The sequence below is a fragment of the Leuresthes tenuis genome, unplaced genomic scaffold (assembly GCF_036924035.1).
Source record: "Leuresthes tenuis unplaced genomic scaffold, fLeuTen1.0.hap1 SCAF_2, whole genome shotgun sequence".
In the NCBI taxonomy this organism is placed as follows: domain Eukaryota; kingdom Metazoa; phylum Chordata; class Actinopteri; order Atheriniformes; family Atherinopsidae; genus Leuresthes; species Leuresthes tenuis.
Genome location: NW_027325356.1, coordinates 20923887 through 20949733, shown reverse-complemented (window position 1 = coordinate 20949733; position 25847 = coordinate 20923887). Strand labels below are relative to the sequence as shown.

Genomic DNA, 25847 nt, shown 5'->3' with positions numbered 1-25847 from the left:
TCTTGGCAGATTAAAGGAACAACGTGCTTTCTAAGGACAAATTGCTTAAGGAGTTTAATCTAAGGTCATATATTGGAAAATTAGGTTTCTGCTAAATTTGGCCCCTGGGAATTCCACAATGTCGTTTTCGTACCTTGTGAAAGTGAATAACGGGTTCGGCATGGATGCGGATGAGCTGCAGGCAAGACCTGTAGCCCTGGAAGAGTTGTGCAAACAGCCTGAGAAAGACGGCCCTCACCTCCTTGTCCTGGCACGCACACACAGGCACACACACACACACACACACACACAAAAACACTTAAATAAAGCAACATTACTCATAAAAGAGTTATTCCGAAAATGCAGTCTGATAGGATAATGATGCAACTTTTGTCTTTAGGGTAATGGGTTACCGTCAGTTAGTGCCCTCATTCCGGCACTGACCTTTTTCTGATAACAAACTATTTATGGGGAAGGCAGCCTGCCTCTTTGAGTGGGAAGAGGAGGTCACGACTCCTTAAAATGAGACTTCACGAGGGCCATAAATGAAGGGAGGACACGATGACACTCGCTTACCAACAGTTTCAGGTTGGAGGGTGCAGTTCGAGGTGGAGGGAATGCATTGTCTGCTATCCCCAAATCAGGGTGCAACACCTGAGAAGACAAATTCACCTCCATGTGATTTATTTGCTTATATATGACATATAACTTCATGCTCAACCACTTGCAATAATTCAAAGAGTTTTATGAGTGAACATGGTCTGTGCATGATGACTAAGAAGATAATATAGCAAAACATAGAAAATGTCACATACTCTAATCAGGGAAGTAAAGAACTTCACAGTTCATTGAAGTGTTTGTGTGATTAGATGCTGTGCGCCAATCATCAGGTTCTCACTTTTTAAAAAAAAAAAATACATGGTTGCTCTTGATTGTGTGTGCATGAGTTTACCATCGACAGAGCAGTCTGTGTTTGGTGTAAGAGAGGGTCAGGCAGCAGGGACAGGTGGATGCACTCGGGAATCTTTATGGTCCCTCCGTCCAGGTCAGCGATAATGACATCCAACTGATGAAAACACACACCAAACACTTTGATTTCAGCCGACTGTAAAGCCGTGAGTCACCTGCTAACAGCTGAACAAGTTCACTTCATACTGATGAGTGAAAACGTCCCGAACACACAGAGCTTTTGAAAGTAAAACTGTTGCAACTGAAGGAAGTCCTGTGACGTCATGATACTGCTTTAGGCTTATCAAACTAAACTCTAAAAGGAAGAAATATCTGGGTACGGTTGCCAGGTGTTTGAAAGCCTTTAATAATTCATCATGGGCACTCACCAACTCCTGGATTTCACTCTGAAACATGGAGTGAACTCCGATGATGAAGGGAGTGGGTGAGCTCAACACCTCCAGCAGCCGTGAAGGTAGAATGGGGATGTATGGGTAACTGAAGACAGAGGACATTAAAAAAGTACAAATTTCACCAAGAGGACGGGTTTGGAGAAGTTATCAAGCTATTATCTTGAAGTGGAAACTCGCATGACAAAACTAATATTAGGTGATAAGAGAGAACTCAAAGTTCACGGGACGTTCACAGATTTTGCAATTAAACTAATTTACAAGTTTTGGAAATTTGACGTTATCGTCATCATCTAGCAGAAACTTGGCCTGCGCTGCTTGAGCCGAAGCCCTAAAAGCATTTATCCACCATCGTGTACTTTGTGCCATGTCTAAACACACCATCTCCTAACTCTACATTCCATCCAAAAATAATCAAGATCAAAACTGTGTTCTCTCTTATGACTGAAAGGGATGTTTTGAAACGTGAAATGTTCCGACACTTCAAGTACGAGTCTGCGCTGACATCTAATGATGGTCAGACTTTAAATCTAGCCTAAGCATTACGACACAGGGAGCAGAGAGCTCGCCATTATCAATGCACAAACACCACTCAAGACAGGAGGAAAGCTGGACCTCACAGGGATTCATCCATCAACACTGTAGTGGCCCTTTGAACCGTTTTGGCAGCAGAACACTGCTTGCCCCAGTTCCACCACATTCAAGTTAATAGATTACTTTTTATCCTGTGCATCCTCCATTTTTTTTCCCCCCTCTGAAATTACACATCAGATACGGGTCAGCCTGTAGCCCCAGTTGCCACTTCCACCACATCTCCTAACAAACAGATGCATGCTGTTGTTCTAATTTCACATAACTTCAACCTTCGCTAGTTTCTACAAATGCACAGCGTTAGCCAGACAATGGGAGCAACTTACAGGTTCAGTGTCGTGCCTAAAGAAAAGCCAGGCTGGAAGCAGCAATCTTGAGATTAGAGATTGTCTCGACCTACACACTAGATTTGTCTGAGGTCAAGACCGACCGTTAATAAAAAGTGAAATTTCATATTGGTGAAAAATAAAACCACTAAAACCGCCTGGAGACTGATGACTACCTCAGTGGTAAAAAAGAGCATAGAAGGGTAAAAGAGGGTAATTATAACACAAGTTAAATGCATGTTTAGCAAAAGCGAATTCTGAAAACTAGCGAGCAGACAAACGGCTTGAGGTTACCAACAGGGGTTGGTTAAACAGGTGATCTCGAGGGAAGAACTTATGCAGAGAGGCATGAGGTAATTATCAGTCAGACCACACGGCACTGAACAGTCCAAGCGTCCACGTGAGTCTCAGCCCGACCTGTGGGGGTCAAACACATACTCACCTGTATTTCAGAGGAAACATGAGGGCTTCCAGGGCGCGACACGCCTCTCCGAGCCTCTGGTAGCTGGTGGAGTGGAACAAAACCTTGTGTTCGGTCAGAACCGCACAAAACAGGCTCAGAACATTTTGGATTCCTGAAAGAAGAACAACAACGGAAAGCAAAACCGATGAGCTGTTAGGTGGAATGTGACGTCCACGCTGTTCCAGATCATTCGTCAAACATTCACGGCCGTTTGTGAAGGATTTCAAACGGCGCACAGCATTCATATCAACATCTACGGCAGCCTCAAAACCCAGTTCTGTTATCATAAATATGTAGTTTATTGCATTCGTCTCACTCTGCAAACCAACCATCAAAATAAGCTGCGGCGTGCCACGTATGGACTGGATGGAAACATTTCAATTTGGTTCACAAAAGCTATAAAAAACTAAAAAAAGTGACACACAGTTCACAGTTGATTCAGTTGATTGGATTTTAATCATTAAAACTAAGGGTTTCTGTTTTGTTTCTCTTTTTTTTCTGATGGAGAGGAAGAAGACTGAAGTGGTTGTGGAAACTCTCTTTATTTCAGTACAGAGCATGACTTTGCTGGAGCAGCATTCCCCTTTCATTGTATATGAGGTGTTTTTCTCTGCTATGTAGGCACTAAACCACATTTCTGTTATCAAAACCACACAGAAAATTCATGTGGCCAAGAACACCGACCTGAACACTGGACTGAAGCAACACCAATGAAATTAGGAATTAGAAGAACAGCTACGGAATTTACGACTGTAATGTCTTACCTCACATTACTTTGCTGCAGCTATCTTAACAACTAAGGATTTACTCTAGAAAAAAGAGAGGCAAGTGCTCGATCTCAGCAGTGGGAAGACATACGTCCAACTCCCTGCTTATCATCCGCTGCTATTCTAACCTGCTAGTTCATGATGTCAAAAAACCTCTAAATTTACACGGGACGGTTTCTGTTGAGACTCTGAACACGAGCCTTTCGGAAATGTCATCTGTGAAAAACAAAGGAAATGACACACTCTCATACAGCACAAATAATATTTCAAATACCAATGCTGCAATCAGGAAGAAAATTCTAAGTTTACAGTTCCTGTTATTGTTTCCTATCAAATAACTGACAGAGCAATTCATCACACGTTGGAGTGATAAGGAAAGAGGAACACTGGCAGACACATCCGTGCCACTGGGGGCGCTGGGTCTGCCCGAGCGGAGCGCTTCAGTCGTAAACAGGAAGCGCGAGCCTCAACAACATCTGTCTTTTGAAAGCGAATAGGCTTGTCTAACTGGACACGGTGGATCGAAATGATGTAATATTGTTGGCCTCTTCTAACAAGAAGCTTAGGTTTCAGGAGCACACCTCAGGTTCAGGTGTCCACTTATCTTATGGAAACAGCACCGCATTTCCTAGCCGTAAATAATTAGTGACGGCAAGCGCCTTAGGCGAAAGAAGAAACAAAGAGAGCAAACAACAAACAAACAGAGCTGTTGATGGCCGCTTTTTGTCTCGACTCCTGGGGGGGGATGTACTTCCTGTGCCGTGTGACATGTTTAACACGCATTCCTCTCTGGTGACTGTGTGACCTGTGCACACAGAGATGTGATATGCCTCTCAGCGCAGCCACCCTTATATGGACATAAGGATGACCTAATAAGTGGCGATCAGACACTTGCTCCCTCTGCCTACGTGTGAACCATCAGCTGACTTCTGATTGTCTCATGTCAGTCAGCAGGAAAAGCAATCAAAACCAAATGTTTCATTACAGCATTGAGATGTTTTGCGCAGCTTAGCCTGAAAACATTGTGACATGGCAAGCATTACTGTATGTATACGTTGAAAGAAATCTCACACCTGTTTACTCTTTTGTTTGTTCAGCCAATTAAAAGCTATCCAGGTGGTCACAAGCACAAAAGAAAGACTACAGCTTATGGCAAAATACAAATAGGAGCATATCCAAAAAATTTGAGCCAATTCTGTGAACACATCCTACTCGAGATGCTTAGAGTCTTCCCCACTCACAGTTGGTGGCTCTACATGAACAAACAGCACGGAATACTCTACGGTGCTGATTAATGGAAGCAGGATTGCAAGGACTGACAGGCCATGGATGGATATTATGTCCACATTGTTTTGTGTATTCAGATTGTCCACAAATGCATAACCTGCACGTAACCCCAATCAGACGTATCGTGCATGTAACCCCCCCCATGTGCATGCTTCTCCATTCTGTCTATACAAAAAGAGGATGGTGTTAATACACTCAGGAAACAGAAACCACATTGATTTGAGGCACATTCTTTTGATTAAATGAGGCTAAAAGAGGGCCAACTTTCCATTACAAAAGAAATTTTAGGTGAATTATATTCAATTTTTCTCTCAGCTAACAGATGAATTCTGCAAAAAGTGCAATAAGCCCCGGCCCTCAAGGATGACCTCAAATATGGAGCAATGCTCAACAGCTCAGTGCACGATCTCTGCCAAACAATCAGGGGCTAAGGAGAGAGATAGATATCCTCTCCAAACACAGTGGAACTGCCCCATGCATAAGTCACCATGAATCAGGCATGAAATACATTTAACAAAGCACGTATTGCCTGTGCAAATCGTTTAATTCGGAACTATTAACATATTGCGCAATCACCGCAGCGTCACCCAAAAAACTGCATCAAATCTTTCTCATGTGCTCATTGCAGCCTGTGCAAATCACTGAAAGGCTGATGGGTTACTGTGAAAATAGCATAATCTTGCCGCACACACTATGTAGAATTAACATAAGCTCTAAATGGTTCGGTGCACGTCTGCTGACTGCAAAAGTCTTACAGTACTGACTTTACCGTCATGTGAAAAGCCTCCAATTAGAAAAACTGACTATATGTCACACAGAATAAGGCGCTTTATGAAATCAACTGAAACAATGTTGTTGGTCATTTTTTTCTTTGAGTCAAATCTTATGAACATAGACCCTGCGAAATGTCTTAAACCCTTAATGGGTGACTGAGTGCACATGGCAACCTGGAAGCTACTGCAACTACAACTCAATTAATGCAGCTGCATTAAAACCCTTTCATGCACCAATTGTGAAAGCCTCAGTCAGGATTCTTTTCCCCAAGTGTTTTTATTTATCTTTAGGCATAAAAAGAACAAATTATTATTATTATTATTATTATTTCACCAATTATTTAAGGAGTGACTGAAATGTCACATAGAATATTTGTGCATCTGAGGAACAGGAACAGAAACAGAAAACGTGATGCTTTAACGTCCACTTTAGTGGCCGATGTACAACTTTGACAAAAAACACCCCATTTATTATGATAAAAAATAGATTTTTATTTCCGTCCACTCACACCGTGGACATGGGGCATGAAAGGGTTAAAAAAGTAGAGCTAACCATAACGGGGGTTACCGGTCAGTCAAAATGCCAGGACCCACCTAACTGCTGGAAGAGCAGGGCAACACTCTTGAAAGTGACGGGCAAAGTGTCATTTAGAGGTGTTTGGATGAGCTGCCGATCTCCTGCTCCCAGGCTGAACAGCTTCTGTAAAAACAAAAGGTCAGAAAGTGGTCATGGTGACTTTCCAAAACCATCAGATTTACAGGGTCAAGCAGAAAAACAACCGACAGTCTCTGATTTACAGCCGAGTGCACTGTGGCTGCATCAAATAAAGACTCCTCACGCTATCAAGGCTACAAGGACACTGCAGCCAGCTGCATTCATTTTCAGCACATTATAATTTCCACAGTGCATCTCTGCTGAATCATCTCCAATTAGTCACTCTTAATTAGAGATGAAATACTTTTAACTTTTAAATTGTGACTGAATTTGTTGGGCAAGTAAGATTTAATGAGGCATCTTACCAAATAACTGTTTTTCTTACTACACAGCAATCATCGTTGTTTCTTTCGTTTGGTGATGATCATTTATAACCGGTGAAAGTGGTTAGTGGTCAGGACTTAAGGCGCCCCTCAGTGTCGCCTTAAGTCCAACACAGCAGCAGAGCTGTGAGGTGTTCTTGCGTGATGTGGGAATTTGGAAAAGTCAAGACATACCTGAGATCCACCAGCAACGGGAACCTGGAATGTGAAGAGGTTGGCCACCAGACCCTCCAGAGGGTAAGTCAGGCTATCGATGTACACTGTGTAGACCAGACCCAAGCATCCCTGCAAGGAGAAGGTGCAAGACTCAACTAAGACATGGAGACAGAGAACGGCTCCTTTAAAGTACTACAGCGTCCGATAAAGCCTGACTTTTAGGTGACTTTTAGGTGACATTTCGGTGACGTTTGCACAGCTCAGGGGGTACCATGGACAGCGTGACTGACCCTAAGCGTGCAAACAGTCTGAGTGTAACGAAACCCTGTAATGAAAAGATCAGAAGCTATTAAGCTTATATGTTTAAATGACTCATCTGATGTGAATTCCTAAACTTAAGATAACTTGACCTATGCTACAGACAGTACAAAGTAGATTATAATAATCTAAGGTTTGCCAGATGATTTGACAAAAATTCAGGGAATTTATTGTGAACAGACAGAATAATATTTTTAATCAAGATTTAATCATATGGTGTCTTATTACCCGGAATATTTCAGGATGATCCAGCCTGGAGACGAGAATGAGACTTTTTGGTGCAAACACTTGAGCTGGCTGGATCAGCCCATCCTCTTCTGCCTCCTCATCTTCATCCCCATCAGCCTCAATACTCTTTGATCCCTGAAACATTAAGAAATAAATCTATCTCAGTCGAAGGAGTTCAACACAGTGCCGCGGACCTTGAACTCAACTGTGGAGCGGGCCAGCTCCACTGAGCAGGACTGAGCTCCTGGTTTAGCTTGTGAATACACAGTGCGCCTCAAACTCATCCCACCGTCCAGTACTTATCTGGCATGTATTACATGTCACGTGCACGATTCACATCGCCCAGAAAAAGGATTATGTACAAAGTCCAAACCGTACAGCAGTTTATCCTGAGATGTACATCGCAACTCCTCATTTTTCTGCTGAGAGGTGTGTCACAATGCACGCTTAAAAGTAGAGCGAGTAGAACATTTGCTGCATCGTTACTACAATATAAAAATAGCTAGGTTAAAAAGCTTCCAGCAGACCCCCTAAATCCCCCTAAAAATGATAAAAAACCTGCATTGAAGAAAAAAAAAACAAAAAAAAAAAACAAAAGGAGACACATTTATGAAAGTTTGGACAATTAAATGATCCAATTTCCCCCAATCTGTTCTGATTTAACCCAGTTTCTAATCCCATTAGGACCACTAAGTTCTTAAGAATGATGATTATTAAATCAAAGCCTCCAAAGACCATACAAGAGGTTTTGCTTAGGATTGCATCTATAAGTGCGATGCATAGACACTAAAAGTTTATGCTCGAGTCATTAATAGAACACAGCAAATGAAATGTGTCAAAACAAATCCACAATACTTTGCATCTGTTAGTAAGATCTGTGATTTACAGTTTCAGTCTGGTTCCAATTGTCTCTTCTGTGGATCCTTTGGCCGCTTTACAACACAGATACACCAACCTCTCGGCGCTCATTCCTGACTAAAGCCCTTATCACAATCTGGTATATTTCCCCAGGCAGGGAAAACATGCCAAGAGTGCTTAAGTATCTCAGGACCAAGGAGCAAGGGATCAAAATAACCCGATCAGATGCCGGTCAGATTTCTTCGTTATTCTTAGAATTTGGTTCAATTATTAAACAAAACACATTCCTGCGCCGCCTGTCTGGACGCTCCCTGGGATCCATCAGAGCAGATAAGGAAGTCGCTTTACAAAGTAAAGTCTGTCACAACACCCTCACCTTTCAAGAGGATCTTCAGTGCCATAAAGCAAGTATTGGAATGTGCGCTTGTTTGCTGGAACATGATGGAGGCCGAACACAGCCTGATCTAAGATGAGCTGGTGCTGAGGATGGGGAGTCGGTTCAATTTTGAAACTTTAACGGGTTCGGTCTTACTTTGTAGTAACAACATGAAGTATCCAGCTGTCTGGGTCAAATGTCCTCTCAGTGTACACAAAAATGTCAGTTAGTGATTTGTATTGCAGTAACACCTGAAAGTGAAATGCAGATGTGACAAAGGTAGAGTTTCAAAGATGAAGCTACATTTTCCTGCTAAAGTCAGCAGGTTGAACACAAAGCCTTTAGTAAATAGTGTTCCAGGCAGGAGGTCCTGACATTCCTCACAAACATCAGCCACACGATTAACCATCTCTACAGCCGAATCTGCGCTTTGATTACAAACAACAAATGTGGTCTGTGAAATCAAATCAAATCTGTTAGAAAGAGTAACTAAAGAGAACTAAAGACAGAAAAACCTGAAAAAGTTTCAGTATTAAATGAAGATGATCCATCTAGAGCTATTATCTAGCTGAAGATCTTTACAAACTAGTAATGGGAAATAATATTCAAGACACTTGTTTGGCTCTTTGCAAAGACAGAGATTTTTTTTTAACCATCCCAACTGTCCCAAATTGCCCTTTATTTCTCCTTCCCCAATGCTTTTGATTATTAGTGTCTCTGATGCTTTTTGATGGAAAAATCTGCCAAGTTATGAAAACAAAACAGTGCTTGTGTAACTGTTCTGATGAGTAAAACAAGCTGAAACGGTGAAATAACGTGGAAACAATGCTGAACTGCAGAACTGATCCTAAAAGTCCCTTAAAAAGATGACACGATCACAATCCAAAGCTGGCACACTTCCCCTCACTGACCGCCTCGCCTCTTAACCGACTTGAAACTGTTTTTCGCTGATTTAACTGCAATGTGATTGACGGCTGTTGTCCACATGTGAAAGGATGTGAAGTCACAGTGGGCATGGCGACAGCAGTCATTTAAGGCCTCCAACAAAGGCCAACACAGTGAAACAATTACCTTGGTATTCTGTAGGCCTTCGGTTGAAAGAGAGAGATTAAGTTGATCACTCTCGAGTATAAAATGTTCTCATTCAGACAAATGTGTTCTAATCAATAATAAATGGGGGTTTTTGAACACTTGTGCCGTGACCACTAAAACAATTTAGCATGCGTAAGTATATCAAGTTCAAAGTACTGGCGGGGAGCACGTTTCCATCCTGTCCTTTAGCAAAGAAGCCCCCCCAGCCAACTAAAAAGTCATTAGAAAAGTAAGCCGTTTTTAAAAAAGTTCCTGAAATTTTGAAAGACAAGCGACAAGCGCTCCTGAAAGCTAAGAAACCTTCCACTGCCTGCAATGGAAAACAATAATGGAGTATCATTACATCAACCAACTGTCATATTCCTGAGGGTTTCTTAGTGAGCAACATTAGCAAGATGGTGACCTCATCCACATCACGCGAACCCACAAAAGAAAAGAAAATCCAGAAATGACCATGTTGGCGATCTTACCGGAACCTTCCGTCTCAGTTCTTTCTCCGTACACGCAACATGATATTTGTGTGTTCTTTGAATTGGTGAAAACAGTAACCGGTGTGGAAGTTTCATTCTCACCTGTAGATTGACCTCGGCCTCGTTGAAAGTGAGGCAGGAGCAGTAGTGTCGGTCTGAATCAATGTCCGTCAGCACAACAGTGAAGAAGGTGGGTGCTTTTCTTTCCCTGGACAGCCTCCACCCCCCAGGCTGGCAGAACTGAAAGGACATGAAAGTAAAACATGATTACCTGAGAAAAAAAATATATATATATATACAGCACGGTTTAACCTCAGGAAAAGATGCACCTGATGTCTTTTCAGAATCTTTTTAACTGTTAGATGAAGATTTTCAGTTCCCTCCTATCAACATTAAAAGCTAAAATGGGCAGGGTGTCAGCATATAACTGTCCTAGCGATTCCCAAGCTAATGCAAGCGTGTAAAGCAGACTTGAATAACAATATTCTAACAGTAAATCAAGTTTTATTTATATTTCTAAAGACTTTGTTTATTGCGGATTTAAGAATCACATAAATCCCAAATTTTGCAACGCATGACATTAAAAAGTGTGGGCACAAAACAAAACAAAAAATAAATAAAAAAAAATCAGAAACACTGTTGCCATAACAAAAAGCATTTTAAAAGGATTAGTTCTCTCAAAGCAACAGTGCGAGTACTTTCCAATCCTGACACAAAACATCTGCAGTTTGAGGAGCTTTGTGGTATTTTTTCAGTTTGGGAATACAATGATTTTCATAGATGGCAATCTAAATTGCATTAATGTTGCTTTCCCTTCACACTTGCAACTCTTTGAACCCATAAACAAAGTGAGTTACAACTTCAGGGACTAAATCTGAAAAAGAACACCGCACGTGAGAGGGATCACGGGCAAAACGCACAGAACGTGGGCAGGTATTTGGTCAGAGAGTCATGTGTTTATGTCTGAGCTGTGTTTTCGCTGGAGATCCGACTGGCTCTGAAAACGAAACAGACTGCTCCTCGGGGGCTTCACAGGGGAGGAGGCTGGGTTAAGGCAGGCTGGGTGATGGCAAAACAGACTGATTAATGGGTGGATGGATCAGCGAGGTAGCGTCTCAACGGGGAGCAGAGAAGCATTAGGGAGCTGAGGAGGAGAACGAGGGCAGGAAAAAGGAGATTACGAAAGGATGTGAGGAAAGACGGAGGGGGGGGGGGTAGTTTTTTTTCCAGCCTGGACGTTTAGACCAGGATGCCACCATCTCCCAGCAGATACAATGGCCCACAGGAAATCTGCTAAACCTGCATTGTGGTGAGGTGTGTGCGTGTGCATGTGCATGTGCATTAAGGCCAGACAGGATCCAAGGACAAGTGTGGATGACTGTGAGCTTGTCCTAAACTATTCCAACTATGCCATTCATTGTCATAAAAAAGACAAACACATTTGGGACTGCATAGCTAAGAAGATCACAGGAGATATAGCATCCTCTCTCTCTCTCTCTCTCTCTCTCTCTCTCTCTCTCTCTATGTTAAAGCAGTACGCGTCTGTTTAGTGATCATTTTAACGACTAGTCCGCAGAGACACATAAAGGCTGGTGGAGGATAACAATTCCTTTCAATTCTTTCAATCTACTCTTTACATGAAAAAGGACAGACCTCCAACGTTATTCTGCAAACAACTGATGGCTTTCCAATGACTTTACACGTGGTCTGTTGATCATTAGCGAGTGTAGCGCAATCACCGAAATGCAGATATTTTGGCACTTTTCTGATCTGGAGCATCCAGTTGTGCGTTAAATGCAAGGCCAAGGAAGAAATATATCAGCAAAGATTTTACAGAAGCAACTTCTGTCTATCAGTCTGGGACAAGTTAAGAGGAAGCTGCCATCATCGCTGGAGTGAAAACACTCAACGCAGTTGTCAATCTTCTTCCCAGCATGCTCTATCAGGGCAATGCTCTGGGAAATGTGGAAATAACTCGAGAGTTTAACATCTGGCTCTGCAGACCACTCTTAGCTTGTTAATTGTTGATGACGGTATAATTAAAAAAGACTGAACAGACTCGTTCTGGTTGGTTACTACTACGTTTGTTCGCAAAGTTGCGAACAAACAACAAGACTTCTGGAAGAAGACTTTAAAAGTGGAGATGTTTGGTCATAATGCACAGCACCACAAACGCAACAAAGGCCTCGTACCAACTGTCAAGCACGGCGGTGGAGGGATGATTATGTGGGCTCATTTTGCAGTCTCTGCACTATGGCGACCTGGCAAGAGTTTGGTCAACCATGAACTGCTCTGTATACCGAAGTATTTAAGAGTCAAGTGTGAGGCCATCTGTCTGAACGTAAAGTTTAGCACAAACTGGGTCATTCAATGGGACAATGATTCTGAGATCAGCAGCAAATCCACAACAGGAGGTCTGAAAAATGAAAAATAATCAAGGTACCCACTGTGAGCTGAACCAGAACTGTGTGAGAGACTGCTTATCATCACTGATTATTAGTTATTGTTGCTAAAGATGTTTCAACAAGCTGCTGAATCGTGGGGTTCACTTAGTTTTCAACACACTGCTTCTGTTTCTTGGCCTAATTTTTTGTTAAATCAATAACTATATAGAGTGATTATGTCTTGTGTTATTCTAAATGTAAGACCTGGTAACGACTGGGTGATTCATTCTTTTAAATCGTGTCCTGATAAATAAAACCTTTCCAGAGTTAAGAGAAGGTGGACTCACTTTTTCACTATTTGGCTTCAGTATCAGGCAAATGATTATCATGAGTTCAACATCTAAAACAACTGCGGAATGCATCCTATACCATTGTTTACATGTGGTGTTATTTCCTTTGCTTGCGAATAAACAAAGGGAGCGAAGCTGCTTGAGCATCTTGATAATCTCAGATTCTGACCTGGTTTTATGCAACTTCTTCAAAAGCAGGACAATCTCCAAGGGGCTTTCTGCAAATATTATCATAAACATAAGCGCTGTATTTACAACTGAAAGAAGAGCGATCTATCAGTGAAACCGTCGATCTTAACAAAACTGAAATTCATGCTCACAAAGAATTCCGTGGAGACATAAACACAAAAGGCAACGCGGCAAGTTCATGTAAAGAGGGAAAAAATAGATTTTACAAGGGTAAACGGGTGATTTTATTCAAATGACGATAAAAAGGGTTAGTTTGCATAATAGTACAGGATACAAAACATGCAGTTTCTAAGTGTTGAGTGCTAAAATCTTTAAACAAATGACAAGGAACCGATGGAGCACCAAATGAAAGTAGAGAGAGACCGCATCAGACTCCAGCCATGCTGCACATTCACCTATAGCGTGACACCGACATCCACTGCAGGGCAACAGATGCAAAGGTTAACACGTAGGAAACCTAGCCTTTAAACAGCACACACTGCAAAGAGTAAGGACATCTCCCGTTCCCAAATTAGACCTGAGTCAAATGACAAAGGAACTCTGGGACACACTTGCTTCATTAACGTCACAGCAGACTAAACTGCTGCCCTCCAGCTACACCCGCTGCACTGCATCATGTGCTGCAGCCCGGCCCGCCTGACCACCAACTGCACTATTCACCAGCTCAGCCAGTGACACCGGATATGCAGCCTGACCTGCTAGGCACAAGGAGGAGAAGCACCAACCAAAAGGGAAAGAAACAAAAAAACAAAAAGGCAACACGAGGGCTTTGTCTGAACAGGATGGGCCGACATTCTTGTACCGTGACTCGGCATTAATGCCCGCGCAGGCCGGCGCAAGCCGGCTAGAACCGGGGCAGCCGCCATTACTGAAGATGACTAAGGACAAAGAAAACTGTTCAGTATCTCGCTTATTTAATGTCAGCTTTGTTTCTGTGGCATGAAACGTGACTGGGAAAAGGTTTACAGTTTTTCTGAAACGACCACAACATGCGCGAGTCTCGTACTTGGGGAAATACAAACAGACTTTGAAGGATCGTTAAATTCCTAAAGAGTTCCCGTTACTACAAATATGATTAGTCCCGCAAACCCTTCTACAGGGGGGGGGGGGGGGTCTTACTTCATAGTTTGGCTGGGTTACAAATCCAAGTGGAATCAGGCAAAGTTCCTGCATGCTTTCTGTCTCCTCATATCAGAGCACCAGCAGCAAAGACCTACACTCAACCACAGATAAAGGAGAACATTTTCTTCTGCTGATATAAACAGCATTTCGGAGAAATATGGACGACCTTCGTGAAATAACAAAACAAGAATTACGGTAAAAGATGCAACAACAAAAAAAACACGCAAGATAGTGCAAATGTAAAAGGATGAAAACAATCTCAAATCTTAGAGCAGGTGTTTCTGAAAAGAAAAAAAAAGAAAAAAAAACAGGGAAAAGCTTCCCAACTATCTGTGAATAATAGGGAGCCGTAGACGGAGCCTCGGTGACGAGGGACTCCGAGCGCAGTGTGGTCAGGAAAACCTTGCAACAGATGTGCGCTGCAACACGCGCTTCCATCATCATCCTTCCTCTCCCCTGGTCGTTCCCCATTCGTATGGAAGAGTCGCATGGCAGGAAGACAACACAATGACGGAAAGCGAAGTGCAAGGTGTCGAGGGGGAGGGGAGGGGGGGCAGAGAGGGACTGGCCGGAGGTGAGAAGGTCAACGATGTGCCGCCTGCCCAACAATCCTGCAGCTTTATCAGGTCTGCAGGATGAGCGGCGGACAAAACAAGCAAGCCGAGTGCTTGGCCATAAAAACAGGCGACTGCTTGCTTCCCTCAAACTTGGCTCCGTTGCTCAAGGTCATTACGATGACTGTATGCAACCAAACTGTCAGCAACACGACCATTAAAGCACTGCTGTCCAAATATTATTCAGTGGCTGCCACCATTTAATTCACTGCACTACAGCTTAGACCTTCTGTGGTGCCATCTCCTCTTGTTGTCAGCTCCTCTGGTGTGTCCACCCCCCCCCGTCACCAGTACTTTTGGTTTCCTTTGTAGATCTGTTATGCAACGCCAGGCACATATGGTTCGTTTTAGGGATATTTTTAGACGACCGCGATGAAGGACAATCACGGTTTAAAAAGAAAAAAGAAAAAGAAAAAAAAAAGCCTTGTCATGCAGTGAAGAGTCATCTAGAAAATTGTAAACAGGAATGTACACAAAATTTCAAGCTTCATAAATACCACATGTGCAGGAAATGTAACACCAAGAAAAAAAAAAAACAATGGCAACATGTCTTAATTCTTGATTAAAAACTTAAAAGTTTTGGGGGTTTTTTCCCGCTCATAAGGATCCTTTTGCTGAACCGACGCTTTTCCCCAAAAGTCTTCACTTCAGGGCAAACAATTTATTGCAAAAACAAGGTCTCAAATGAAAAACATGAGGTCACATTACCACATGAATCTGATAGACAAAGGGAAATAAAGGGGACGTATTGAGGGATTAGACATTCCTACGCTGAAATCAGTCAGCGTTAAATCAATCCATCCCATCTCAAAACCTTGAAAGTCGAACCTCAGGGTGATGCTAACGGTTGGCACGGGAGTTTCAAACCTTAAACACACATCACTACGTGTCTGCTTAAAAGCAGGCTGGTAAAACACCACATCAGGCAAACATAAACCGTTTGAATCATAGTTTCATGGAAAAAAAAAATCTGTTGAATATTTACAAAAAGAAGGAAAAGTTCCCTCTAAGAATCCAAGTAAAAGTCCACGGATTGTCCCGGAATTGTTTAATAACAGGTTCGAGTTCTTCGACTGATGTCAAAACCAGTTCAAAAGTTATGGATCCTGTCAAAACTGAGCAAGAAAAGCTCCAAGATTAACTGTTTGAGGCTGCGCAAACAAAAACAGCCCGACCTGGTCTGTCATGGAAACTCACCACGGCAAACCTTTTTTGACCGATAGTCACGCTCCGACTGATTTGCTCAACTATGAACTCCAGCGCCTTTCCGGGATCTGCAACAGGGTCACATCTGTCCTTCACACCTTGAATGCCTACAGATGTGCGCTTGACCTCACCGTCTTTAAAGATAGCATGACAGGAAAAGGGTCTGTCCTGCACTGTAAAATAAAGAGCAATAAGAAAGACCTATAAGTTGTGCTCAGTCGTGTCCAGACGTGTACTCAGGTCAGGCCTGCGGGGGGGGGGGGGGGTCTTTCCCGTCCCGTCTTTCCACCAGGACTACTGGGGGTGTCAAAGTGAGAAACAGGCGACCCTCCTTATGATAAATGCTCATATTTAGCTTCTTTTTTTCTTCTTCCAAAGGGTCATTTACACAGCCATACAACCTTTTCTCACCCATGGAAGCCGATTTTATTCCATCTATAAAAAGCAGGCACCGAACATCAAAACACATTTCTGAGCGCATGGAGTGATGCATGAAAGAGCAAAGGTAAACAGCTTTGTCCTGAGGTTGTATATCAGCACAATGGCTGTCATGTGTCAGACTGCAGAGCCCCTTTAAAGCAAAGTGAGATAATGGTTATGAAACAGGTGCTTCCTCCACCGCCTTGTGGGGGCCCTTGGCCAAGTTACAGTGCTCGCTCCACGTCTTGGTCTCACTTCTGCCCTCGGCGAGCTCAGCTCAAACCACGACAGGTTATGTTTTCATTTTAGAACCACACGCTAATTCAGTCCGAGTAGTAAATGTGAATATAGGAGGACGGATTATTGGCAGAGGCAGGCTTTAATGAGCTTGTTTTACACAAAGTGCATTGCCAAGGAAAGCCTTTTGTCACATTAAGCGCCACATTAAAAAAAAATCTCTGTTAAATGTGGTGTTGTTGTTTAGAAATGAATCCTTACTCAGAGATTTCCATACAATCACGAGTGAGACTGTGTGTGTGTGTGTGTGTGTGGCTCAGACTCAGACTCAGTCAGACAGAGGGCAGGAGGCGGAGGACACGGTGATTTTAACCGATTGCCATATTTCTTAGTCTTTCCACCCTTGCGCTGTCATTGGCTGGTGGCTACACACCTACTGCCCGAAGATTGCAGCCCCAAAAATGCTGTTTCTGCTCAGTCTGCTTTGAGTAAATCTAGTCTTATAGCTGAAAGCAACCAACTTGAATTTTGACGAAAGCTTTCTACTAATGAACACCGTGCAATCTTAAACTTAACCCTCCCAATTGCAGTCGACTTAACGGTAACAGAACGGTGGAAATATCACAGAAGCTGGCCCTAAAAGCCTTGATACTTGCCTTGACAGTTTCTTTGGGTTAAAAAAAGAAAAAGAAAAAACAAAAAACTGCATGTTCTAACAGGATCTGACAAGCATCATGTGCCACCATACTTTGAGCACCACACTCTTACAAGAATGGCTAAAAACGTCAATGAATAACGACAATGTAATGTATTACTGCAACGTGTTATCATTCTGTCAGCGGCTCAGACTGTGCCAAAGAAATCTCAGTCCAGCGCATTTGAAATTTCCAGCATTCAGCCCACGTCAAGGCCGGTATGTATCCCCAGAAGAAATTCAACAGGCTCAGCAGTAGTTTGTGCAATTTCCCCATCAACTGTGGCAGCACACACAGCAACAACTATGTTGGAAAGTAACTTTAGTCATTTTGACACAGTCATCAACGACAGCAGCCAATACAAATGAACCGACCCCTGTGGTGTTCACCGGTTGCCATGTTAAGTGATCAGGGTCTCCCTAAAGCTCCGACCTGGCACCACTTCACTAATACCTTTCCCCCAAAGCTCCCTGTGGTTAAACAGTTGGCCTCCCGCCATCATTCTTCGACAATCATCCTGACATCTATCAGTATGTAACATTTCCTTCAAGAGCCTCAGAACAACAAGCTTCTGCTGCATTTACAGAAAGTAGTGCACTCTTTCATGTACTGTGGCTCCATTCCATGTCGTGGATTCCTGTTTCCTGATTAGCTCATAGCGCTTTTCACCATGGAAAGTCCTACATACTTGACAACTCCAGCTTTGTTTCCTGAAGTGTTTAGCTCCACTGGCACATGAAGCATTGATTACTCATCTGTGGATCTTCCTGACAAACACATGATCCCATTCTCTCCCTGGCTGGAACGGCTTCCTGCTATCTGGAATGCACTGTTTAGTTTTTCTCTCATAGTTTTACAAACACCAGAGGACCGACGTGCAGCGCGACACGTCAAGTTATGGTCACTCGAGTCAGTCCATTAAGTGACACAATTAGGCTACGCTCTTTCATCAGTCTGTCGTTTGGCACCGAGCTTAAACCCTGACTAACTAAGGCTGCTGATGGTGAACAAGGCAGTTAAGCTTCATCCCCATTCGCTTATCAAAATCATTGTGACAACGAGGCCACATATGTGACTCCTTGCAGCAGAGAGGGCGAATCATTTTCATTTTTCAAGTTAAGTGAACCTAATAATAGCCCAGAAGTCTGAAGTGAGGTCCTTAAGTATAAACAATGCGAATTCTTGAAATTTGTACTCCCGCCACGCACACATAATAATGACCACACCAGCAGTTTGCACGTTTTATAATTAGCTCGGGTACACTTCAGGGAACTGTGAGCAACATTCGTCATTACAGCAGGAATCTGAAGGAAAAGGGAGGAGTTCGAGGAGTCAGAAATCTAGAAAAGACCCCATTGTTAAATGTTTTTAATCTTCTCCAGTCGGGTCACGTTCCACCATCAGGAGACGACGGGCCTTCAAATAGATTTCCTAAAGTTCCTGAATGAAGTATCAGAGTCTGTTCAAATGCGGTAAATTCAATCTCGTGAAGTGTAACCAATCTGATCGTCCACTGTAAACTCATCAATCTCTGCAACATCAGAACAAGGCCCAGAAACCTCCTTTCTGTTACTAACCTGCGCCAATACTCTAATGCTCCCTCCATTAAACTGAGGGTTTCACAAAAAGGTCAACAGACTATAGAAAAAAAAGAAGAAAGAAAGACAAGCACCTAAATCACAAGTTTCACCAACATTTCTGAACGTGACACACTATGGTTGCACAGGTGGCAGCTATTCTCAAAATCTCAGGTTACTAAACCCGCAATCCACCGACGTCATAGGGCGTGAGGCTGAATAACCTTTTTGTTTGGGAGAAAAGTGCTAACAAAGCACCGGGGAGTCCTTCATCTCAGTGCTTTATCAAAAAAAAAAAAAAAAAAAGCCCTCGCACACACATTAACAGACAGTTAAAGACACAGCCAACAAACACAATGTCTAACGTGTTAACAAAGCCCGGAGAGTCTAGAGGCCGCTCGTAGACCTACATCGAAGAGCAATTTCATCCTGATCTCAGGTCCTGACCTCAGGCCTCGGACATTGTGAAAATGTCTTGCACTCTGTAACAATTATAGCAAAGCAGCGTAGGTCTGAGTATGCAACATTTGTCTTCAGTAGAACCAGCTGAATGTTTTGTGTTGGGGACAGAAAGAGTAAGTGGCCGGCGTGGCGTGTGGTCGGAGAAGCGAGCAGAGGAACAGAAAACTGCGAGCTGGACTGGGTCCCTGCTGAATTACCCTTCAGTGAAAGACAATTAGGTAGAGGCTGCTTTTCCCTGTCAGACACCTGAGGCCAAATGATAAAAACTCTTAAAAAGGTGAGGGCAGGTCGCCTGCACGCTCTGAAAGCAAAGCGAAGACGTCTCGGGCCGGACGGCGTGCACGCAGAGTGCGGCTCAGCTACTCCGCGTGCTGACCAACGTGACTTTAGAAAACGCCACACGCAGCCGTGGTCATTTATTTCTGAAATATTTGGTATTCATCGAGAAATTGAACCTAACCGGCAAATGACAGAGGGAGAAGAAGCTTTTCATTTACCAGTCTCTTCTTCACACGCAGGAATTTGACCTCAGCGTTGAACCCGTCCATACGCTGTCTCACCAGACAGTCCACACACAGAGCAGCTCAGAAGAAAATTGCCCTTCGAGGCTAAAATATGAGGTTTTTGCCCAGTCAGCTCATCAAAAACCCAAAAGTATTCAAAATTATATATCTATATATATATATTTTTTTAAATAGACAGCATATTTTCAAATTGAGGCAAATACATGTCATTACTTGTCCAACCATTTAAAAGCTTAACAACCAGTTGCCATGACTGCTGGTGATCCGTTCCAATTCAAACTGCCTAATTAACTGATTGACTAATTGTTTCGGCACCACTCAATGCACTGCGGTTTGTGGCATCTGCAGCTTCAACTCCCAGCACAGGCAGAGGGGCCTTCTTACAGTACACGGTGCTTTAGCCGGTGACACATGATCAAACAGAGCCGATATGAGGCTATATCTTCAGAGGAGACACTTTGTTTTTCTGCCGGGAATTATGACTTCAGGGGAGACAGCAGGAATGGGGTCTGTTGACAGAACGTTGTCTGCAGGGTACATGTAATGGTTTGACCTTCATGTTCAACACTGAACTCTGTAGTGCTTTGGAATGCGTTTGACCTCTCGGGCGTAACTGTCGAGGCGTTTCTCCTCAGCCATCGCTCAGAAGCACATATTGAAGCCGAGCAATGACACGAGCGTGTTATTTTCAGGGCGCAGTGATGTACCGTCGGACGAAAAGCTGCACGAACGTAATGCGTCTGCAGATTAATTATAAAAAAAAAGGAATATGTTGAAAAGGGGGGGAGGGGGGGGGGGGTCACATTACCTGTAGCATTTACAGGAGGTTTTACAGCTACCGCCGTAGGTAGGTTTGTAAAAAGCAAAGGAATCTGCCGAACTGAGGTGGCGACAGCAGGACGTTTCTTTTAGTGTGAAAACGAGTGGAACGAAAAGACCCCTTCAGGCCGGAAACCAGAGGAAACACTCTTCCTGTCATTGGATCCGACACCAACGTTCAGCATGTAGGCTTCAGCGGAGCTTAGGAAAGGAGGCGAAGAACAGAATGCAGCGGGGTAACGAGTTGTCAGCATCAGCCTTAGCATCGCATTTGCACCATCTGCTCTCGTCGCCACAGGGCTTGGACATCAATAATGTTGTTTTCCCCACACGTGGTACAACAACAGTGTCAAAATAACCCCACGCAGTAGACTCTTGAGACGGACTCTTTCGGGCAGTCAAAAAAAACAACAACTTACAACTACTCTTTCAAGCCGCAGCCCTCAAATTGCACACGAGTGATAAATAACAGCTGCAGCGGAGCATCCGAACGTCACGAGTCCATCCAGAGTTTTATAAACTTTATCTAGTACAGCAAAATATCACGTGCAAGCAGATTCAGCACCAACTGCTTTAAATGTGTGAAAACTAGTAAGTATCCCAAAAGCTGAAATGATCACAACATGCAGTGCGGTTAGCTGTGTTTTTCCCTCTCGTGTCCCAAAGCAAGAGGAGCCGATAATGACCACAGTAATAAACATTTTAATTTAACCATAATTCTTTCTGATATTCGGTGGGAGTTTTATACATTTAAAACCTCCCACATGACCCCACCGTGGTTCTGCTCTCTGAAACTCTGACCATTTACAGTATACGACGAGCCCCTGCCTTGATGCTAGAGGGAAAGGTGATGGAAATTTACTAGGTGCACAACGTACTGACCTCCATCCACAGACCTGGCTCATCCATAACAGATGAGGATTTGGCTGGTTCCTATCATCATCACTTGCCTGGAAAGATTAGAAACACATTTTTCCAAGCACGAGTTGTAAACGCTTTTTCTTGGTGCATTCCTCATCTGTGGTTATTTAGTTTGCTGGGGGCCTGTTGTGACCGCAAAATGCTTTTCGTGCTCCGCTTGATCCGCTGTTTTCTACAGATGTGTTTGTAAAAAGAGTCATTTTCTTTTTCATGGAGGACAGAAAGAAAAAAAAAAAAAAAAAAAAAGAAAAAATCTGCAAATAATAATGGTTTACATACCGGCCCAAAACGGAGCCAAAATGCAAATTGCTTAGTGGGTCTGTTAAACACTATGGTGTATCGTCATTAAAGCTTCAAAGTTGGAATTTCAGTCATTTGGCTCTTGACCAAAGCTTGTCACACACAACATAGTAAGAACGCAAATTTCTGGAACAGCCTCCTCTTCCCTGTCCTTGCTTAATCTACTGGATGCTTCAATCTTAATGATTTTTTTAGCATACGACACTTAAAGCGTTACATTCTTGCACATTAAATGTATCTAAGGAGCCCCGGATTTATCCAAGTTTCAACACAAATTAGGCTGTCTGCTAAAAAGAGCTTAAAAAGCCCGAATGCACTGAATGCATCCTCAGGTTCAGACCGGTGGCATGAGACAGGAACACCATGCCTGCGACTATCTTTGCACGCCGTACGTCTCAATTCCAGTCCAAGCTGACACACGACAACGACGCGCTGGTGGGACTACTTCAGCAGGAGGAAATGCAAAAGAAATCCACACACACCCAAACTATGGTATGCAATGGTCCTCATAACATCTGGAAACACTGAGCTAATAGATTTAGCTAAATTTGTTGCAGTGCATCTATATTTAGAGAGAAACCATGACAGGATACTTGAGGGATGATGCTGAACAAATGGCGCCACTCTGGTTCGTCTCCTTCAAGTCAATGAAAAGAAAAGCGTTTCAGCCTCATTCGAAAAAAAAAACAAAACAAAAAAAAACATCCGGCATCGAAAATCACTCGAGAGAGCAGCCTTTTATTTCTACATTGTCATAGCTTCACCTATCGCATATTTGCCTGCTTTGGGGAGAACAATGATATACCGCTGCTCGTCTCTGAGCAATTACTCACAACAAGACATTCTTAACGGCCACCAACAGACTCGAGTGAGTAACACAGGAAGAAAACTGCATGCCATTCAAGCCACCCACTCACAATATGTCCATTTCTGCCGGAATAAGCGTCTCATTTGTCCTCGTCTGCCTTATAAATACCGCTGCATAAACAGCATTTTGTGGAATAATAGCGTCTCTTTTTGACTTCGTCAACACAGAGTCAAAGACTTTAGCTGCAGTTTGAACTTTTTGGCCATCGTTTATTAACAATGGGAGGCCAAACAAATCTGATTTCATAGATCATCTGAAAAATATTCAGAGATGATTTTGTTTGTTGAACTGAAAGAAATGAGCTCATATCAACACGAGTTAGTGAGGAATGCTTCTTTTCAATATCAGCTCTCTGTATCACTCTTGGCTCTGGTATTTGACTCATTATGCAACCTTTTGGCCCCTCTGCACCTGCCGTTGCTCGGCTCTGAATCACTTGGCACCAAAACGATTTAACCATACTTGTAATCTCCGGCCTCCGACAGCCTCCACCAGACACAAAAACACTCCCAGTGCAGCAACGGATCGGCAAAATCTTCCATGCAAAAGGATTCAGCAAAAGGGAAAACCCACTCATTGCTTTTCACTCTCTCCCTCCCTTTTTCAAAGTAGACACGATCCACCAATTCACATCCAATGAGTACAAATCAAAGTGCGTCATTCATACACCAGCACCTACACCAGGAACATACATAGTATGCGTTCCACCTTAACTTCTATCTGAAGAGCAGTTCAGTGACTGCTGGTTTGTAAAAACTGAAATCACGAGAATCTGGCAACCAGATGCTTTGAGCGTTTTCAGTACAAAAGGACGCATTATGCAAGATCTGGAGTTTCTATCTAATTTATGGTGCGACATTGAAGATAAAAACAAGAAGAAAAAGAAAGAGTAGTTCAGATATCCGTTTTCCTGGCCAATTCACACTTCAATTTGACCTGCAGACTAGTTTTTAACAGACTTATAATAGACAGCATATGCAAACAAGAACTTTTGTTTTTTTTTATGATGAAAACTGGAACTTTGTGTTCATGGCAAAACACTGATCATCAAACAGCTCTGGAAAAATGCTCATCTAACACGTACTGCCAGGCCAGCAAGAACCCCATTTTTGTCTTTTTAAAACGCAAAAGTAAGTAAGTATCCATCTATGAGGAGATGAAACAAACATTCAGCCTTCTGTCCAGCCCTGTCCTGTGTGGTTGCCTGGAAAAATCCTGACCTGATGCAAATACCACCGCTGTGCCGTGGCGCTGTGGCAGTGCAAGATCAACTCAATTTTATCCAAGGATAACTATTAAACAAGGTTTTTCTCCAAAACTCCAAACAGAAATACATAAAGAGCAGACAGAAGAGGGGGGGGGGGGGGTGAGCTGAAGTAGAGAAACTAAAGCATAACCATGTTTTATGCTAGTTCAGCTGAAGCCGACTGGAAGTTAGCTGAAGACCGTCTGCTGCCTCCATGCCAATCTGCTGTCTTCTGCACCGTTCGTTTAATTCTTTGGGTTTCCTTGCACAATGCCAGGCGTGAGAAATATATTTTGGGAGTAAACGCAACCAACAACAAAGACAGACGCTGTCAGCTTGCAGCTGCCCTATGCTCCTGTTGGCTTTAGCTTTAGCTGCTTTGCAAGCTTGCTTCCTCGGATGTGAATGACACCGTTCTTATTGCGCGACGAAGTTCGTTGCTCCAAGCATTTTTTCGGTCTTTGGTCACGGCTCGTCCACGGGGCTGCACATCTTTATCCATCACAAGCCTCCCATCCAATTTGTTGGGGTCACAGTTCAGCTTTCTTTGTGCTGCTCAATGCTCGTCAAACGACCCGCTCTGAAATCGAAAGCTAACCTCAGCAGCAACTCACTTGCATTCTGGCAGCTTCCTCAACAACATTGAGTGAACCATGCAGCCTCCCGTAGCCTGTGTGTGTGTGTGTGTGTGAGAGAGAGACTGGAACTGTTGTGCTGCCGATAATGGCCCATCAAACTTGAAAAAATAAATATATATATATATTGAAGTGTTAAGAAGTATAGGTGGGATAGTGCTTTGAAAGGATAGAGTGCTGTGTTGGAATGTAGAGTCCATTTGCTGTTTCCATCCTTGCCAAACCACTCTGCTTAGCCATTGAAACATTATCAGTAGTGGCGAGTACAAATGAGCAAAAACAAATAACACGCAGGCACTAATGTCCTGGGCAGTGTGATCCTGTTAACTGCTAATGTCACCCTAGAGACTTAAAGTTTTCTTTCCAGCCCCGATAAGAAAATATTTCTCTATCTTTTGGGTTTTCCATGTAAGGATAACAAATGTCCTTGTCAAAGACCCCTTGGAGTCGCCAAGCAGATGGGGAGAAATTAAACTGAGAGAAGCAGCTACTCCCCGAATGTTACGCAAAAATAAGAAACAAAAAGGAGACAAACAGAAATGGAAACCAGGTTGCAGGCTGAGCAGAATGTGGAGAAGGATCGTGAGCAGAGAGGTTTCTAATTAGTGACTGGGGCAGGGGATGAAAAACCGACTTATGTAAACAATCATGAGTTTAACTGGAACAGGAAATGCCAATATCTACTGCACAAGCTTCAAGGGGCAAACACGCTGCTAAAAGAAGGAGATTTCCTGGGTTGTAATCAGTCATTTTGGGACATAGAAAATACTGAGAGCATTTTCCTTGGGCAAATATTTCTTAATTTCATCTAATTAGAAGTTCAACTACAAGCGAGAGTCTTTGAACTAGGAGCCTCACTAACTGGAAAACACACATTAACTTGCAACTCAACCATTACTCGGACGTTGCTATGCAGACATCAGCGCTCTCAGTCACAAAGCAGCCATTTAGACACCAGCAAGTTGTTCATTTATACTTCGAATTTCCTACTTCTGACTCAAACAATGCAAAAACAACCGAGGTAAAACGTTTTAGTTATCTAAATCAAACACAGCACGTGCGCTGTCGTGCATCTAAACCTAGAAGCGAAACAGAAAGGAGCCCCTTCTTCTTTTTTTTTTTTTGTTTGTTTAAACTTTTGTTGAACGTCCCACACATGACCTCAATTTGTCCAAAAACCTGACCAGATACTCTCAAA

The 25847-nt window shown here is 43.0% G+C and overlaps 1 protein-coding gene across 4 annotated transcripts in view; it reads right to left on the bottom strand.

Annotated features, from left to right (window-relative positions):
* sbf2 (SET binding factor 2) overlaps window positions 1-25847 on the bottom strand; it is an 85445-nt gene that overhangs the window by 44031 nt on the left and 15567 nt on the right. For all 4 annotated transcript variants that reach the window (XM_072380616.1, XM_072380617.1, XM_072380618.1 and 1 more), the window contains exons 3-11: window positions 10183-10320; window positions 7285-7419; window positions 6757-6867; window positions 6139-6244; window positions 2697-2829; window positions 1317-1425; window positions 932-1045; window positions 556-633; window positions 134-247 (exon numbers count right to left, since the gene is read on the bottom strand). In XM_072380616.1, the coding sequence (XP_072236717.1) occupies window positions 134-247; window positions 556-633; window positions 932-1045; window positions 1317-1425; window positions 2697-2829; window positions 6139-6244; window positions 6757-6867; window positions 7285-7419; window positions 10183-10320 (1038 nt within the window). The remainder of the gene's footprint in view (window positions 1-133; window positions 248-555; window positions 634-931; window positions 1046-1316; window positions 1426-2696; window positions 2830-6138; window positions 6245-6756; window positions 6868-7284; window positions 7420-10182; window positions 10321-25847) is intronic.